General features: G+C 44.9%; 1 protein-coding gene across 2 annotated transcripts in view; it reads left to right on the top strand.

Moving 5' to 3' along the window:
* Positions 1-18,557, top strand: part of MMP24 (matrix metallopeptidase 24) — a 150,352-nt gene extending 131,795 nt beyond the window's left edge. For both annotated transcript variants that reach the window (XM_040437383.1, XM_040437384.1), the window contains exons 6-9: positions 248-459; positions 3,636-3,774; positions 4,708-4,974; positions 16,157-18,557. In XM_040437383.1, the coding sequence (XP_040293317.1) occupies positions 248-459; positions 3,636-3,774; positions 4,708-4,974; positions 16,157-16,494 (956 nt within the window). In that variant the 3' untranslated portion in view covers positions 16,495-18,557. The remainder of the gene's footprint in view (positions 1-247; positions 460-3,635; positions 3,775-4,707; positions 4,975-16,156) is intronic.
* The last annotated feature ends 604 nt before the right edge of the window (positions 18,558-19,161 follow it).

Genomic DNA, 19,161 nt, shown 5'->3' with positions numbered 1-19,161 from the left:
TACTGCAGTGCTGATACAATGTATGGATCAGTGGGGGTCCGATGGCTGGAGCCGAGAATAGGGGTGTCTAGTTCCTGTGCATGGTAAAAAAGTGGCCATACATATTACATGCGCAGTAACTCTCCAGTAAAGCCGGTGAATTACCAGTCCGTTCATTTAGCAGAGAAGGGTATTTGCATAGAGTTCACTATAGGGTCAGTAAATGTATGTTCACCTGTCATCTGTGTATATCTTTTTCTGCTTTAAGGTCCCCCCGCAGAAACACTGGAGCCTACAAGACCTCTGCCTACACTTCCACCACGCAGGATACAGTCCACATCTGAAAGAAAGCACGAAAGACAGCCGCGACCTCGTCCTCCATCTGGAGAAAAGCCTTCCCATCCGGGCAACAGGCCGAATATATGTGATGGAAATTTCAACACTGTCGCCCTTTTTCGAGGAGAAATGTTTGTGTTTAAGGTATTTAAAGGATATAAAATGCCAATGTATGAACTGCGTATTGTTGTCAGTTCTATCTTCTATCACATTTCATATATCGTTGTAACTGATACGGTTCACATTTTATTACTTGCAATGCCATGCCTAGCCACATGGTTTGCTGTAAGGAAAACTATTCTCATAAATTGCATAGTAGTTTAAAGTGCCACCTGGTGGTGAAATGCATTCATTTCTTCCGTGTGAGCCCCAAGGTCCACTACATTGTAAAAATGGCTACACCAAATGATGGATTCATGGATATGTATATATGTATAAGATGGGCCCTATTAATAAATTACCCTTGGTTAGTTTTGTTTTCTTTCTTTGTGAAAAGCTGGGATCATTAAGTGCATGTGAAAAGATTTCCTTTCATGAACTGCCGCTCTTATATTAGGTCCTACCCTTGCACAAGAAGCATTCAGGATGAAAAATTGCCCGACGAGAGAAAAAGCATTAAAGGGGTTGTCTAGGGGAACAATTTTTTGGGTAAAAAGGGCCAGAATGCGCTAACAAAAATTATCATAGCTCGCCAGTCCCCGTCTGGTACCGGTCCCCATCAGTGGCTGAGACGGGTCACCGCTGTGGCCAGTGATTGAGCGGGCATTTTCTTTCCATTTCCTGTGTGTTAAGTAGTGGAGAGCAGCGGGGATCGGGGCCGCCCTGCAACAGCAGTGCTAGAGGAATCAGTGAAGTGAGGTTTTACGCATCTTGGTCCTTTTTACAAAATGTTATTTTACCCCAGAAACCTTTATCCGTGAAAGGCATGGGGATGTTATGGGGGCACATTTTTCATAACATTTAATCAAAACCACTGACGCTTCTCTTGTGTCTGTGAAAGAGGGCATAGGACCAATTTATCAGTTTTTCCACCACTCCGCTGATTTTACCTGGGTAAGTTAGGCTACTTTCACACCTGCGTTAGGTGCGGATCCGTCTGGTATCTGCACAGACGGAATCCGCACCTATAATGCAAATGCTTGTATCCGTTCAGAACGGATCCGTTTGCATTGTTCATGATAATGCAAACAGATCCATTTTGACTTACACTGAAAGTCAATGGGAGGCGGATCCGTTTTCAATTGCACCATATTGTGTCAGTGAAAACGGATCCTTCCCCATTGACTTACATTGGCTCTTTCACACCTGCGTTCTTGTCTTCCGGCATAGAGTTCCGTCGTCGGGGCTCTATGCCGGAAGAATCCTGATCAGTTTTATCCTAATGCATTCTGAATGGAGTGAAATCCGTTCAGGATGCATCAGGTCTTCAGTTCCGGAACGGAACGTTTTTTGGCCGGAGAAAATACCGCAGCATGCTGCGCTTTTTGCTCCGGCCAAAAATCTGGAACACTTGCCGCAAGGCCGGATCCGGAATTAATGCCCATTGGAAGGCATTGATCCGGCCTTAAGCTAAACGTCGTTTCGGCGCATTGCCGGAGCCGACATTTAGCTTTTTCTGAATGGTTACCATGGCTGCCGAGACGCTAAAGTCCTGGCAGCCATTGTAAAGTATAGTGGGGAGCGGGGGAGCAGCATACTTACCGTCCGTGCGGCTCCTGGGGCGCTCCAAGCGCATGGATCATGTGATCGCATTGGACACGTCATCCATGCGCATGGGGCGCTCTGACGTCACTCTGGAGCGCCCCGGGAGCCACACGGACTGTAAGTATACTGCTCCCCCGCTCCCCGCTCCTACTATGGCAACCAGGACTTTAATAGCGTCCTGGGTGCCATAGTAACACTGAAAGCATTTTGAAGACGGTTCCGTCTTCAAATGCTTTCAGTACACTTGCGTTTTTCCGGATCCGGAGTGTAATTCCGGCAAGTGGAGTACATGCCGGATCCGGACAACGCAAGTGTGAAAGAGGCCTAAGTCAGGACGGATCCGTTTGGCTCTGCATCGTCAGGCGGACATTAAAACGCTGCAAGCAGCGTTTTGGTGTCCGCCTCCAGATCGGAATGGAGGCTGGACGGAGGCAAACTGATGCCTTCTGAACGGATCCTTATCCATTCAGAATGCATTGGGGCTGAACTGATCCGTTTTGGGCCGCCTGTGAGAGCCTTGAAACGGATCTCACAGGCGGACCCAGAAACGGCAGTGTGAAAGTGGCCTTACAGGATAACCAGGCAGCGCTCCTGGTCTTCTATGGTGCGGCTAATAGTGACAGGCTTTGGTAATGGTAAGGGGGCTACGCAGGTCCTCTACTAAAAATGTATTCATCGCAGTCACACACATATACATAAAATGCACTGCTACATGTGTATATTAACGAGAGTCACTTCAGGGTTTTGCGGTATGTTTTGTGTAATCATATAGCATATTTTTCTTTGGTACCTGAAGGCTATTCCTCCACTCGCTAATTAAAACAATAAGGCGGTGTCTGTCCATGTTTGTGCCAGTAACATCCCACTCTCCAGTCACCGTGGGACTGGCTCCAGATACCTTACTCATTTATTTATACAGTATCCATCAGATTTCCTGGAATAAAGTGACATCATTACATAGGACCATATACACGTGCGGAGCCTGGTACTGTCCACTACAGCTGAATTATTATGCTTTGATGTTGTTTTTAGATTATTAGTATTCATGTGGGTTTTCACACACACCCTCAAACTGTTAGAAATACAGATAATCCTTTGGTTTGCCTACTGTAAACAATGGTATCCATCCAGTGCCATTTCTCATTGTGAAGAGCCGCAGAACTGGCATAGGAAGTCGTATTGGCCAAAGCGATGCCCCCTGGGAAAATACATGCAAATTAGGTCTCATCCAAGAGAAAGAAAGCTGTCTCTGTAGTGCCACCTAGTGGAGGTAGCTGCTAAATGTCATATAAACTGGGCAGAAACTGTCTGTGACGGATGGTAAGGGGCAGGAACAACGTAAGGTTCCTCACACAGCACCTTCATAGGATTGTAGCACAAGTAGCCAATATAAGACAGATAACGGGTTTTCTACAGAGGCATAGATAGGAAAGTGCGCACATAGCTATAAATATATACTGTACTGTAATATAGTCATTCCTGTAGGGCTTAATGTACCATAAATGCAGTAGAACATGAGAAGCCTCCTCACGAGTCTGTGACAGACGCATCACCTTGTGTAACATGTTAAATATAGGAAGCATACATATGTTGTTGTTTTTTGCCTTTTTCTCCAGGATCGATGGTTTTGGCGGCTTCGCAATAACAAAGTACAGGAAGGATATCCAATGCAAATTGAACAGTTCTGGAAAGGACTCCCACCAAAAATAGATGCTGCTTATGAGAGATCAGATGGAAAATTTGTCTTCTTTAAAGGTACTTTCTACCGATCAGAGAAAACCTTATGTCTAGATAATGTAGGCATAGATTGTATAATATCTGCTTGTTTGTATACTTATGACAAGGATGGATTGAGACCTCCCTCTGTCCCTGAACATGACTAGCAATCCAGAAGGGCCATAACTGGGCAGCATGGTTAGCACTGGTGCCTTGCAGCGCTGGGTCTTGGGTTCAAATTCGACCAAGGACAACATCTCCATGGAGTTTGTATGTTCTCCCTGTGTTTGCGTTGCTTTCCCCTGGGCACTCCGGTTTCCTCCCACACTCCAAAAATATATAAATTGTCTTCCTATGAAATTGACCCTGTTGTGTGTTGGGGTTAAGCGCTTATATGGCAGCCACTGACTTCCTGAGGAGCGCCCCAGCCACAACTATCCCTGTGAGAAAAGCGCATTACAAATGTTTCTCATGACTAGTGACGCCTATCTGATATATCAGTTGTACAAAGGAATGTTTTTTAATGGAAGCTTTATGTAGAGATCTTCTGTCTGCCAGGCCCTTTGATGCTGCTAAATTACAGTAAGTCCCACTTACCCTGAATTTGACAGTTGCCTGTTTTTTTGGGCATGACATATCCCTGGCATCTTATTTACAAGGCCTCTTCAGTTTTCAGGTCCTTATTCTCCCGAAAACCATACTAACGGCAACATGCATGTGTAGATAGTTGGGTCCAATGGATTTGAACTTTGTTCTTTCTAGCTTTGTCATCATGGTCCAGTGTGGATCTCAGTATGTTTATAAGTGAAGTCTTCTGGTCTTCACCCATGAATCAAGAGCAGCCCCCAGTAGACAACTCTCAGCCTTTATAGCTTTTTTTCCCCCCACTGTCCAGAATTTGTTGTGCTAAAGCCAATAACTATAATAATTTTTTCATAAAATGTTAACTCAGTTATTGAATTCCCAATATAGGAGACAAGTACTGGGTATTTAAGGAAGTAACAGCAGAACCTGGGTATCCGCACAGTTTAGTGGAGTTGGGAAGTTGTCTCCCACGGGAAGGTATTGACACAGCTCTGAGATGGGAACCAGTTGGCAAAACCTACTTCTTCAAAGGGGACAGATATTGGAGATACAATGAGGAAAAGAGGACAGCTGATCCTGGTTACCCCAAGTCTATAACTGTTTGGAAAGGAATCCCAGAAGCACCTCAAGGAGCATTTGTGAGCAAAGAAGGGAGTAAGTACTGCAATCTACACACTAGAAGATCAAGGCAATGCCAAGAACAGTCAATAAAGCAAATGCATTATTTCGACATTTAATTCTTTAAAGTAGAAAATTTATGCAAATATCTGTTAAGGTATAACTATTTTGTTATATAACGTTCAGACTTGTGCTGATCTCCTCCAAAAGGGTAGTCACACATGTTCATAAAGAATTACACTTTATCCAGTACTTGCTAGTTCGTATTAAGCTTGTATTCTTGTCCCGCTGCCGTCATTCAGATCATGCTATCACCAATGGTAATGACTAAACCCCTTTCACACACATCTCCTGCAGTCCTGTAGAGAAAGCAGGAGACATGCACCTTCTAGAATAAGCAGTATGGCGAAACTCGAGTTGGGTGGGACCAGACACTTGTTGATGGTGTCAGCGTGAGCTGCACTTTACATGCTTTTAATACTTGTCTTTTTGTGAGTGCCATAAAACCCTTGCATGGAGGATTTATCCTATTGCGGCAGTGTTTGACTATTGGATGGACATACTTACTTTCTCGACAGGATTGTAGGAGATGTAAAGGGAATCACATTTTTGTCTTCAGTTTAACGTATACAAAATACATATATGTTAAAAGGATGGTCAGACAGATGCTATATAGTAGCATCCGTCACTATAGAGTTACATTCCAAATGTGTACTTTTTTTTTTTTTACTGGACTTTGCGGGATGGAAGAGCATAGGTAGTTTATTGCCAGGAGCGGACTGGCCATAGACCCTACAGGGAAACTTTGGGGTGGGCCAATGTCCAAAGGGCCACCGGAGGGGGGCCCTCCTCAAGACAGCCAGCCAGGTAAGTAATGATCTGACGCTCTCCTCCTGACTCTTGAATTTAACTGTATTGCCATCCTTAGGCAACTGGAGTAGGAGGACAGAACTTGGCGACTGGTGCTGGCCACCACAGAGGGGCAGTTACTGAGGAGGTATTTTGTGCTGCTGGGGTAGTATTTTGTGCTGCACTGTGGTATTTGACTCTGCTCGGGTGGTATAATGTGCCACAATATGGTAATGCTTGCTCTCCCTTTTTGTGTTGACCCTGCCTTATGTCAGTTTTGGACCTGCCTACAACATGGGGCCACTTAGTTGTTTTTTCCAGAGCCACGTTAAGTTCCCAGTCTGCCCCTTTGTACTGAACTTTTGCAACCTTTTTTTCCCACTGTGCATATGTCAAACATAGGGAAAATACCTTGATTGACAGCAGCTGGCAAGGGTACAAGCTTACCATGAACTAGCATGTATTGGATGCATTGTGATTCTTTATGAACATTTCTGAATGCTCTTTTAGAGGAGAGCAGCACGAGTTTGATTATTATCTTTTATCTGTATTGGAAGAACTGACCTACTTGTAACAAACCATGCAGCGCTCTCCCTGAGATTTCTGCCATACATCATTCACACGAGCCATTATTGTTATTTGTATAACCATCTTGTTGATTAGGGTTTGGACTTCTGCACCCCTGCAATCAGCTGACTGATAAACACCTCTTCCCCTGGATTGTTTACCCTGCCCTTATGTAGCAGCTGAGCCTGATACTGCAGCCCATTCCTATTAACCCTTTTGCTACCAGCGTCATACATGTACGGCGGTGGAGCAATGTGTAAACATCACGCCCGCTCGCACATGCAGCACATGTAATTAAATGCTTTAGATGCCGTGATCAAGTGAGATCACGGCATCTAAATGCGCAAAAGCCGGGAAGCTTGCCCGTCTAGGCTTCCTACCGTGCCCTGTGCGGCCAATGGCGGCATCGGTAGTTGCGCTGAACACTATGAGCCTCTCTGACGAGGCTGATAGTGTTCATGCTGCAATTCTTATACCAGATGGCAGGCCAAGATAAGAAATTAGCAATTTTCAGTGTAAATCCCATTTTAAAAATCCCTGATAGAACAAAATGAAAAATTAAAAAACATGATTTATAGGCTTCAAAAGCATCACAAAAAATAAAACTAAAATGTAAAAAAATATAAAAAATATATAAAAGTTTAAATCACCTCTGTTGCGTATATTTAAAAAATAAATATCTAAATAACAATAAATATAAACATCATGGGTATCACCGCGACCGAAAACGCCTATACTATTAAAATAGAAAAAAACAATTTGCCATTTTTTCATTGCTTCTCTTACCCAAAAAAATGTAATAAAATGTGATCAAAAAGTCACGCACACTCCAAAATGGTATCAATAGAAACTACGAATTGTCCCACAAAAAATTAACTCCTAAACAGCTCAGTAGACATTAGTATAAAAAAGTTATCGGGGTCAGAATATGGTGATGTAAAAAAATATTTTTTTTAATCAAAGTTTACATTTATTTTTACACTATTTAGACATAAAAAACCTATACATATAGGGGTATTGTTGTAATCGTACTGACCCAGAGAATGAAGGGCATGGGTCAAATTTGCCGCAAACGAAACGCCGTGGGAAAAAAACCTGTAAACCGGTGGAGGAATTGCATTTTTTTTACAATTCCACCCCATTTGGAATTTATTTACCACTTCCCACTACATTTTATGCCATAATTAATGGTGGAATTAGAAAGTACAACTTGTCCCGCAAAAAATAAGCCCTCATACAGCTATGTGAACAGAAATATAAAAAGTTATGGCTCAAGGAAAATAGGGAAGAAAAATGAAAACGCAAAAACAAAAAACAAAAACTCTGGTAGTGAAAAGGTTAAATGAATAAGCCTGAGCTGCAATACCAGGCACAGCCACTATAAAATGTGTGGTGCTGTGCCCGTAAACAGCGAAGAGGATGTGGAGTGACGCGGCCCTTTAATCAGCTCACTGATGGGATGTCAGGAGTTGGATCCCCACAGATTTGACATACAATATCTTGGAAATAGTCAAGAAATTATAACGATATCACAATCTTCTACCACATATGTCAGTATTTTGACTTTTTTTGTTCACTATTGAAGTAAATCATTTGAAAAACTATAAAGAACGTTGATTTTTATAACCATTTCCATATATTCAGCTTTCCTGCCCAACATGGTCCTAAACTATTTTGACAGAATAGTGATACCATATGACTCATATTCATACTTTCATAACTACTTTTCAGAATAGTTTTTCAGAGAGTGTCTTTTAGTCAGCTGATTAGTGGAGTGATGGGAGTCATACCCCAACCGATCAGATATTGATGGACTATCCTATGTATAGCCAATCAGTAATAAAGTCTTAGAAGTCCCTCATGTGGGACAATAGTCTACCTTTCCAGGAATCTGGGAGGTCTCCCCTTTTGCTGTGAGTTTCCTGGACGTTCTAGTAGAGATGGCTTCATTATCTCTAACCAGGGGCGAATTGGGAACCTAAAGTGGCCCTGGAAAAAAATACCTAAAAGTGTCCCCATGTCGTAGGAGGGTCTAAATTGTCAGAGGCGGGGCAACAAAAGTAGACGGGTTAGTATTGGTGGCCATCAATAGAGGCCATTTTCTCTCCTCCTCTTGCAGTTGTCTCTGATTAGGATATGGAGCAGGGTGCTTAGGAGGGGAATTCAGGAAGGTATGTCGCTACATGAGTACCTGATTCTTACAGGGTTAATTACCACTGAGAGCTTATTATGTACCCAGCCAATGGCAGAGATGGGAGCTTGGGTGGCCCCCTGGACATAGGCCCACCAGGAAATTTCCCTGTAAGGTCTATGGCCAATCCGTCTGTCTCTAACCCTTAGGCCTCATGCACACGACCGTTGTTCTGGTCCGCATCCGAGCCACAGTTTTTGAGGCTCGGGTGCGGACCCATTCACTTCGATGGGGCCGCAAAAGATGTGGACAGCACTCCGTGTGCTGTCCGCATCCGTTGCTCCGTTCCGTGGCCGCGCCCAAAAAATATAACATGTCTTATTCTTGTCCGTTTTGCGGACAAGAATAGGCATTTCTACAATGGGCCGTCTGTTCCGTTCCGCAAATTGCGGAAGGCATGTGGGTGGCTTCCGTGTTTTGCGGACCTCAAAAAACGGAACGGTCGTGTGCATGAGGCCTTATATAGTTTTGTTGATGACTTTACACAGCGTTCTCCTGGGGCTTTAATTTCTTTCATTTCGCACACTAATAGAATACATGCTATTTCCACTGTAGTGACTAAAGTAACCTGGCCTCCCTTGAGTCGTATGCACATGTAACACTTTGCCTCCATGGGTAATTCAGAAATTAAAAATTCTGCTTGGAGGTATGGCAGTGCAGATGCGGGATTCATGGATGTGAAACAAAGCTATTGATCTTACTCCTGAGGATGCAAGCAGGCGAGAGTTAACAAATTGTTTCTGCCACTGTATTATATATTTCATAAACGGGCTGTCTCACTTCAGCAAATGACATTTATCATGTAGAGAAAGTTAATACAAGTCACTTACTAATGTATTGTGAGTGTTGTGGGGATTCGCTCTGGTAGGCAGATTAGCGGACGCAGTACAGAGGCAAAAACAAAAAATGACAGTTTGTCGTATTGGTGTTCATTCACACCATGGCAAGTCCACAGAACAAAAAGCATTCACCTTGTCAGCGGTTTTGGCAGTAGCAGTCCCCAACAGGCTTTAGGGCCTGCTTCCCAGCAATGCGTCTCTCAGCCCTTTAGTACGGCACACATCATGCAGATCCCAAACCACAGAGACTCCACAGATATTCACTGTGAAATGGAGGATAATCCACACCACCTGAGACTGCTGGCTGGGTTTTATATACCTAACCAAAACCCGGCCGGAACGTGGGGAACAGTCACCCACCCTGAACTTTGGCTGCTCCCAGTAAGAGCCGGCCCGGATCGGCTTTACAGCCACACTAAATAACCAGCAATAGTGTCAGTCAGCACTAGCTGCCGCTGACACTTAAAATTACCGGCTCTTACCTCACCGGGGCCAGGAACCTCGGTGACACATATCTTCCGTCAATGACGGCCCCTTGCGATTTCCTACATACCTCCCCTCTTTGTTCAACTGTGAGGGGGTAATCACCTGCCAGTCAGTGTACCCGGCACAGGGCATCTGCATTTCCCTGTAACCTGCCTGCCCTATGTTCCACGGGAAACTTAAAGTTCTGTAGAGACAAAAATCACCTGGTGACCCGAGAATTCCTCTCTTTGGCTTGGCTCATCCACTTGAGAGGGTAATGGTCGGTCACCAGACGGAACTTTCTCCCCAACAGATAATAGCGGAGAGACTCAAGTGCCCACTTGATGGCCAGGCACTCTCTCTCCACTATACTGTACCTGGTCTCGGCTGGGGTAAGTTTGCAGCTCAGAAAAACAACGTAATGTTGCTCTGCATTGATGTCCTGAGAGAGTACAGCTCCGAGGCCTACTTCAGATGCATCGGTCTGTACCACAAACTCCCTCTTGAAGTCGGGCGTAACCAACATCGGGGACCCACACAGGGCTGACTTCAGAGCGGAAAAAGCCTTTTCCGCCTGCTCATTCCACTGGACCGTCACTGACTTGAGTCCCTTCAAAAGGCCTGTTAATGGTGCAGTGACTGTAGCAAAGTGGGGGACAAACCTCATATAGTACCCCACCATACCCAGGAACGACTTTTTTTTAAATCAGATTGTTTTTATTGAGGTTTTCAAAGCATTTTAAGAGACAAAACAATACCCCCCCCCCTCTCCATTCCCAAGCGTCCTAGATCCAAGGAGAAGGTCTCCAAAAGTCCCTTCAAATAGGAGTCCGATCCTGAAAAGCAATAGTGATACAAAACAGTTGGAAGACCGGTACATAATTCCTAAGCGCATAATCTATATCGCCAATCCGTGCACAACAGTAAATTACAAGATAACGTAGTAGATCATATACACCATCTCTTACCCTAAAAGACTATACCCTAGTCCCACTCTCATCTACCGCCCCACACCCCCTCCCATAGAACAATTACACCAATGTCCCCCAAGTGTGACCTCCAAAAGCATAAGCAAAACCGGGGCGGTCTGGACTCCAGTAGGTATTTAAACAACGCTAATTCCCAGGAACGACTTTACTTGCCGAGTAGTGACAGGTCGGGACCAATTCCGAATTGTCTCAGTTGTCTTTACCTGAGGTTTAATAATTCCACGCCCAATTACATACCCCAGGTACTTGGTCTCTTCTAACTCTATCGCACACTTTTTTGGATTAGTCTACTACAGCCTGTACTTTAGGTAGGTGGCTTTTCCAGTCGGTGCTGTGGATAACGATATCATCCAGGTACGTGGATGGAGTACAATGTCCATTAGCCTTTGAAACGTGGCGGGAGCACCATGTAACCCAAAGGGTAATACCTTGTACTGATACAGCCCCTCTGGCATGATAAAAGGTGTTTTTTCCTTGGCAGCCTCCGTCAAGGGTACCTGCCAGTACCCTTTGGTGAGGTCCAACACAGAAAAATTCCAGGCTTGGCCTAACTTCACAATAAGCTCATCTACTCGGGGCATGGGATATGCATCAAACTTGGACACCTCATTCAGTTTGTGGAAGTCGTTACAGAAGCGCAATGTCCCTTGGGTATTAAGACTATCGGACTGGCCCATTCACTTTTTGACTCCTCAATAACACCTAGCTGTAGCATTAGCTTCACTCCCTCCACAAAGGCTTGTCGCCGAGCCTCGGGTACCCGATATGGTTTTAACCGGACTTTTGCCTGAGGCTCAGTGATAATGTCATGTCGGATTATGGACGTGCGTCCAGGGAGGCCTGAGAACACATCCGTGTTCCGACTAATGAACTCCCTGGCTTCCTGAGCCTGTTTAGAGGAGAGGCTGACAGCAATTTTCACTGTGGCAACCGCTTCCCTTTCTTCAGAGAGAGGGACCAAATCCGCTTCCCCTAGAAACCCTGGACGTGAGCTGTCTTCAGTACAGGATTCCCTATCTTTCCAGGGTTTGAGCAGATTCACATGGTACACCTGCTCGGGCTTTCGCCTCCCCGGCTGATGTACCTTGTAATCTACCTCTCCTATTTTTTCAAGTGCCTCGTAGGGCCCCTGCCACATAGCTAGGAACTTACTGTCTACGGTTGATACCAGCACCAATACCCGATCACCCGTGTTAAAGTTCCAGACCCGAGCCTGACGATTATAGACCCTACTCTGGGCTCGCTGCGCTGCCTCCATATGTTCCCTAATCAGAGGTAACACTGTTTCCATCCGTCCTTGCATCTGGGTGACATACTCAACAACACTTTTGTGCGGTGTGGGTTGTTGTTGGCCATGTCTAACAGACCGCGAGGGTGTCTGCCATATAGCAGTTCAAAGGGCGAGAACCCAGTAGAGGCCTGGGGTACCTCTCGGACTGCGAACATGAGATAGGGCAAAAGAAGGTCCCAGTCCCTCCCATCCCTAGACACCACTCTTTTTAACATATTTTTTAATGTTTGATTAAATCTCTCTGCCAGGCCATCCGTTTGCAGGTGATAGACGGACGTCCGCAACTGTTTTATGTGGAGCAACTTACAGAGTTCTCTCATGACCTTGGACATAAAAGGGTTCCTTGGTTAGTCAAAACCTCTTTAGGCAGACCCACTCAAGAAAACATCTCCATTAACTCCTTAGCTATAAGTTTGGCTGATGTATGACGCAGTGGCACCGCCTCCGGGTGCCAAGTGGCGTAGTCAAGGACGACCAAGATGTATTGGTGCCCTCTTGCGGACTTCGGTACTGGGCCTATGAGATCCATAGCGATACACTCGAATGGAACCTCAGTAATCGGGAGAGGGACCAGGGGACTATGGAAATGTGGCTGGGAGCTGGTTATCTGGCAGGTTGGGCAAGACTTGCAATACTCTTCCACCTCTCTGAACACACTGGGCCAGTAGAACCGCTGTAGAATCCGGTCCTGCGTTTTCTGCTGGCCCAGGTGTCCTCCAAGAATATGTTGGTGGGCTAACTCCAACACGAGCTTGCGATACGCCTTGGGCACCACCAGCTATTCAATATGTTCACCCCGTAGTTGATTTATCCAGTGCAGCGTCTCCTGTTGAACCACAAAACGGAGGAACCTAGACTCCGCCCCTGGTTGTTGCAGCTCACCCTCAACTATTACCACATTTTCCCAGGCTCGAGATAGAGTCGGGTCCTGGTGCTGTGCTGTACCAAAATTATCCCCAGAGACATTGAGGTCTGCCAGCTCAGGACCCGGTAGCAAGTCCTCCACGTCTCCCACCATCACACTTAGCGGGGTTGTCTCCCCCTCTTCCAACCCTTCAAACTCAGGTTCCCAGGGTTCTGGACTCCCCCCTGAGCCAGGCCACTCTGCTAGGGTTACATCTGTCTCCCGGGTATCGGTAACTTTCGTATCCGGCCATAGTGCCGGAAAACCGGGGAAGTCTCTCCCAATTATTAACTCATATGGCAACTTTGTGGCGACGGCCACCTTATGCGTCCACCTGGCGGCCACCGTTGACAGAGAGACCAGGGCGGTGGGATAGTCTTTTAAGTCCCCATGAATGCAGACAACGCTGAATTTTCGGCCAGTATACTCGGCGGGCCGCACCAGGGCACCTTTCGCCAGGGACACCAGGCTCCCTGAATCCAGCAGTGCCACCGCCAGAGTGTCCCCCACTTCCACCTGGCACAGATGACTATTGTCTAAAGTCTCGGAGGTACCTGTGGCGCACAGCTTCCCGGCATACAATGAGTGGCGGTAGCCATAATTGGTATCAATGGGTTCACTCTGATGGGGAAAGTTGTCTTTTATGTGTCCAGGCTCGTGACACCGCCAGCAGACCACCGGGGCTGGGTCTGCAGGGGGTACGTCCCGGGCGGGTTCGCCTGGCACCAGCCGCCGGGTTTGGAGTGGAGATTTCCGGGGTTTGACTGGCCCCCTACCAAAAGAACCCCCCTGCAGATTTCTGGTGGCCTCGTAGCGCTCCACCAGGTCGACCATCTCCAAGGCATTATCCGGAGACACCTGGCCGATCCAGTGCTGGAGAGGGTACGGCAAAGCCCTCCAAAACACATCTGCCAACAGCCGATCCAACATAGCAGTGGGAGTCAACATGTCAGGTTGCAGCCATTTTTGCAATCGGTGCAGCAGATCATAATATTGTGGTCTGGCGGGTTCAGCCGGGTTAAATTCCCACTGATGCACCCGCTGGGCCCAGACCAATACATTCACCCCGAGTCTCGCCAGGATCTCACCTTTTACTGTCGGGTAGTCGGCCGCTTGATCATCGGGGAGATCAAAAAATACTTGCTGGGGACCAGACGCCAGGAACGGAGCGACGACTTCAGCCCACTGGTCTCGGGGTAACTTTTCCCTCACGGCCACCTTTTCAAAGACTGCCAGAAAGGTCTTGACGTCATCCGAGGGGGTCGTCTTAGGAATCGCCGCGTGGACAGCTTTCCGGGCATCGTGGACGTTCTGAGACGCTCCTTCCGCTTCCAATGCCATTACATGTTGTAATAGCAGCTGGTTAGTTTCTTGTTGCTGCTTGTTAGCCTCCCGCTGCTGCAAGTTAGCCTCCACGAGGGCTTTCACAACCGCCTCCATTTTGTCAGGGGCCTCGGGTCGCAACCTTGTCGGCTTAATTTAAGACATGCACTTGTGCCCGGGAAAACCAAAACTTTTCAGCCTTCAGACCTGCCTCACTGCGTTTGCCCGCATCCGACACCAAATGTGGGGATTCGCTATGGTAGGCAGATTAGCGGACGCAGTACAGAGGCAAAAACAAAGTCTGACTTAAACAGTGCAGTGTTTATTCACACATAAACAAAAAATGACAGTTTGTCGTCTTGATGTTCAGTCACACCATGGCAAGTCCACAGAACAAAAAGCATTCACCTTGTCAGCGATTTTGGCAGTAGCAGTCCCCAACAGGCTTTAGGGCCTGCTTCCCAGCAATGTGGCTCTCAGCCCTTTAGTATGGCACACATCATGCAGATCCCAAACCACAGAGACTCCACAGATATTCACTGTGAAATGGAGGATAATCGACACCCAACTGAGACTGCTGGCTGGGTTTTATATCCCTAACCAAAACCCGGCCTGGAACGTGGGGAACAGCCACCCACCCTGCACTTTGGCTGCTCCCAGTAAGAGCCGGTCCGGATCGTCTTTACAGCCACACTAAATAACCAATAGTGTCAGTCAGCACTAGCTGCCGCTGACACTTAAAATGACCGGCTCTTACCTCATCGAGGCCAGGAACCTCGGTGACACATATCTTCCGTCAATGACGGCCCCTTGCGCTTTCCTACAGTGTCCATATTGCTTCCTTTGCTGACTGGATTCATTTTTCCATCAGATTATACACAACTCGTTTCCATGGTTACGACCACCGTGCAATTCATCAGTTGTGGTTGTGCTTGCACACTATAGGAAAAAGCACTAGCCTATATGCATTCCCACAGTCCCGGACACCAAAGAGGCAGACGCGTTCTCCTATAGTGTGACCACCGCTGATGGATTTCAGGGTGGTCGCAACCATGGAAATGAGCAGTGTGTAATGTAATGGAAAAATGAATCCAGCCAGCAAAGGAGGCAATATGGACAATCACAATCCATTAGTAAGTGCCTTGTATTAACTTTCTCTTCATGATAAATGCCACTTGCTGAAATGAGACAACCCATTTAAAGTGTCACTGTACAGCCACAGATTTTCATTTCATTTAATAGAGAATGGTATAACTAGCAAATTTCTAAATCACTTCATTTAAAACATGCCTGCATCCAAAAAAGCTGTAAAATCATGGCCACTACACACTAGGGGTCCCACCTACTTTGCAGTCCACTGCCTGTCCCTAGTGACAGAGACGCAGGAAATGGGGGAGTTTCAGAGCTAGCTAAGATCCTGAGCCTGATTTTTTTTAAAACTGCTTCTACACAGCTTTTCTACACTGCCTTTCTGTAAGTGTGATTTCCCCCTCCTTCTGTTCTGTGAGTTCCAGCGCTAAAACAAACATAGTGGGAAGGAAAGTGGGTAAGGGAAAGGACATCACTACAGTATATTGCTGGAAGACTTCAAAAAATGGATACGCCCCCTGCTTCTCAGTGAAATGCATCTAGCTGTGCAGCTGAAACAGGGAATAATATGGGTGAAAAAGACTTTAGGAAAGCCCAAATAAGACCTGATCCTTCACAGTTATGATTATACAAAGAAACACAGCCTTTATGCAAACTTCTTTTGAAAACTCAGGTACACTTTAAATAATTTTGGATGTTTGTCTTTTGCAGCTTATACCTATTTCTATAAAGGAAAGGAATACTGGAAATTTGATAATCAGAAGCTTTCTGTGGAAACGGGTTACCCAAGGTCAATAGTAAAAGACTGGATGGGCTGCAACCAAAAAGATGTGGACAACAGCAAAGACCGACACCTACAGCATGACGATGTGGATATTATGGTGACAATAAATGATGTGCCAAGCACCGTAAACGCCATAGCAGTGGTAATCCCTTGTATATTGTCCCTGTGCATCCTGGTCTTGGTATATACTATTTTCCAATTTAAGAACAAAGGTGTACAACAAAACGTTACCTACTACAAACGGCCAGTACAAGAATGGGTATGACAGGATCTGGAACACTTTTGTTTTCTTTAGTTTCTATGAGGGCTAACAGGATGCTGGGATCCAAAGTCCACTGGTCAGACTGGAAACAGGCGTTCAATGATGGTGGACCCAGTTTTACAAGCAAGGGAAGACCTTACGGTATACAGAGATGGCCTTACACAATCGAGCCTCTTTCATTCTTACTGCCTCATACTTGTATCTTTTCTAGTGTGCCATTTGCTCAGTTCACTTTGTGAGCGCCGAGTAACTTGCTTGGAATTTTCTTGAGAACAAAAAAAAAAAATTAAAAAAAAAATGAGAATATTACTGTAGCTGAGAACTTGTCTCAAAACCAGCTTTCTTCATTGAAGTCAGAAACTTTCAGACTTGTTTCTTAAATCAATTTGAGCAGAAAGAGATCAAGCACACAAAGGCAAAGACTTGTCACGGAAGGTCTTTAAAAACAGCTGTTCCTCCGTATGGCTTGCCACTTAAATGCACAGAGGAACTCACCATTTTTTTTTTCTTTTGTTCAATCCCTGCTGGTCAGATTTATTATTACATATAAAAATTGTTAAATATAGGTTATTGAATTTGGCATTCTCTGCCTGCATTGATGAATAGTTGTTACAGTTTGAAGGGAAGATCTCCTCGGTTTGCTGTCTTGCTTCAACCCGAGGACAGAGTTTCAAAAACGTGTTCACCCAATATTTGATAAATGTTGTATTCATGTAGAGACCTAAACAGAAAACGAAATAAAACTAAAAAAAAATTATCAAAATGGTTTTGCTGAATGTCACAAGTGTAAGAGAACGGATAAGTAACTAGTAAGAATACAGTTAAATCCCATAACTACTCATACTGGAAAACTGTATTATGTTATTATGGTTATTTATTTCATTTTTTTTATTGCCTGAGTTTAAATAATAAATTCTATGCTCTCTAGGCCGTTCCTTTCTTCCATAACTTGGTTATTATTTCACTTAATGCGTTTGTCTTCTAAAATAGACACACTGGATACAGAAGTAAAATAATATTTAAAGGGGTTGTCTGGCAAAGTGTACAATATAAAATAAGTCATAATCCTTAGCGCTCCTCCTATCCAGATACTGTAATTTCCCATTAGTCTCTACTTCCTGGGCCTCCCGACACACATCCTATTAGTCTCTATTTCCTGAGCCCTCCCGACACACATCCCATTAGTCTCTACTTCCTGAGCCCTCCCGACTGACATCCCATTAGTCTCTACTTCCTGAGCCCTCCCGACAGACATCCCATTAGTCTCTACTTCCTGAGTCCTCCTAACACACATCCCATTAGTCTCTACTTCCTGAGCCCTCCCGACAGACATCCCATTAGTCTCTAGTTCCTGAGCCCTCCCAACATACAACCCATTAGTCTCTACTTCCTGAGCCCTCCCGACAAACATCCCATTAGTCTCTAGTTCCTGAGTCCTCCTAACACACATCCCATTAGTCTCTACTTCCTGAGCCCTCCCGACAGACATCCCATTAGTCTCTAGTTCCTGAGCCCTCCCAACATACAACCCATTAGTCTCTACTTCCTGAACTCCATCGACACACATCTAATTAGTCTTTACTTCCTGAACTCTACCGACACACAGGAAATGACTGTACAGCTACTGACTCATTTCTTGTGTGTTGAGAGGGAGCAGGAAGTAGAGACGAGTGGGAAGCTGGGAATTGTCGAAATCAGAGCGGCGGCGGATTGTGAGGTGATTATGACTTTTATTATTTTACACAGTCCTCAGAATTTTTATTGTAAGAAAAGAAAAATGTTAATCATCTGGACAACCCCTTTAAGCAGTTTCCCAACATATTGCATTTATACTTTGAAAATTCATATTCACAAAATGAACATTGTGCATGTTTAAAAAAAAAAAAAACATTAAAATTTTTGTATATGCAGGTAAATTTGATATCTGTATGTACATTTGTTCAATATTTTATTTATGTGAAATTCTTCATTTTGGAAAAGTACAATTAAAGAAAATGGAGGAAAAGTCTGAAAATGTTGTATCCCAATCTGCTGCTTAATGCACTATGAAACCAAATAAATACTAGAAAAGGTTGAGCAGTGTTCTTTAAAGTTTGAACATTTGAGTAGTTGTTCCAACTTAAAGTGAATTCACAGTTGCAGAATTTTTGTTGACTCTTCCATTAATGTAAATGGATCTGATTTCCGGGTTGCAGAAATCTGCTGCGCGTGGTGTCACCATTAAAGTGAATGTTTTTTAACAATTTTTTAGGTCCAAAATTTTGTACTTATTAATTTCTTAACATATCTTTATAGTGGTCAGAGCTCTGTTTTTCTGATACAAAATTGTCTGCATAGACAAAGATTTAAAGGAAATTTATCAAGACTATAAAGGCCCATCTTGCTGCTTTTAACAGCATTCAAGACTTGCTTTACAGCAACCACATGGATGATAGGAACATGTAGTCTGGAGATGACTCATTGCCATCTATGAGAAAGTGTTCTAGGCATAATCTGTGACCTGTGCAGAGGTCATTGTGTAGGCAGGGGGAGTAGATAAGCTTTGACTATCCGATGCTGTGAATGATGGATCCTACATGGTCTTTGAAAATGTTGGTGTTACCTTTTGCTGTATATCTGCCTTTAATAATAATGAGATCATTGGCGTACATAGAGAAGTACGGTCCCCAT

This window comes from Bufo bufo, chromosome 6, assembly GCF_905171765.1.
Source record: "Bufo bufo chromosome 6, aBufBuf1.1, whole genome shotgun sequence".
NCBI classification, from domain to species: Eukaryota; Metazoa; Chordata; class Amphibia; order Anura; family Bufonidae; genus Bufo; species Bufo bufo.
This window is presented reverse-complemented; position numbering and strand designations above follow the sequence as displayed.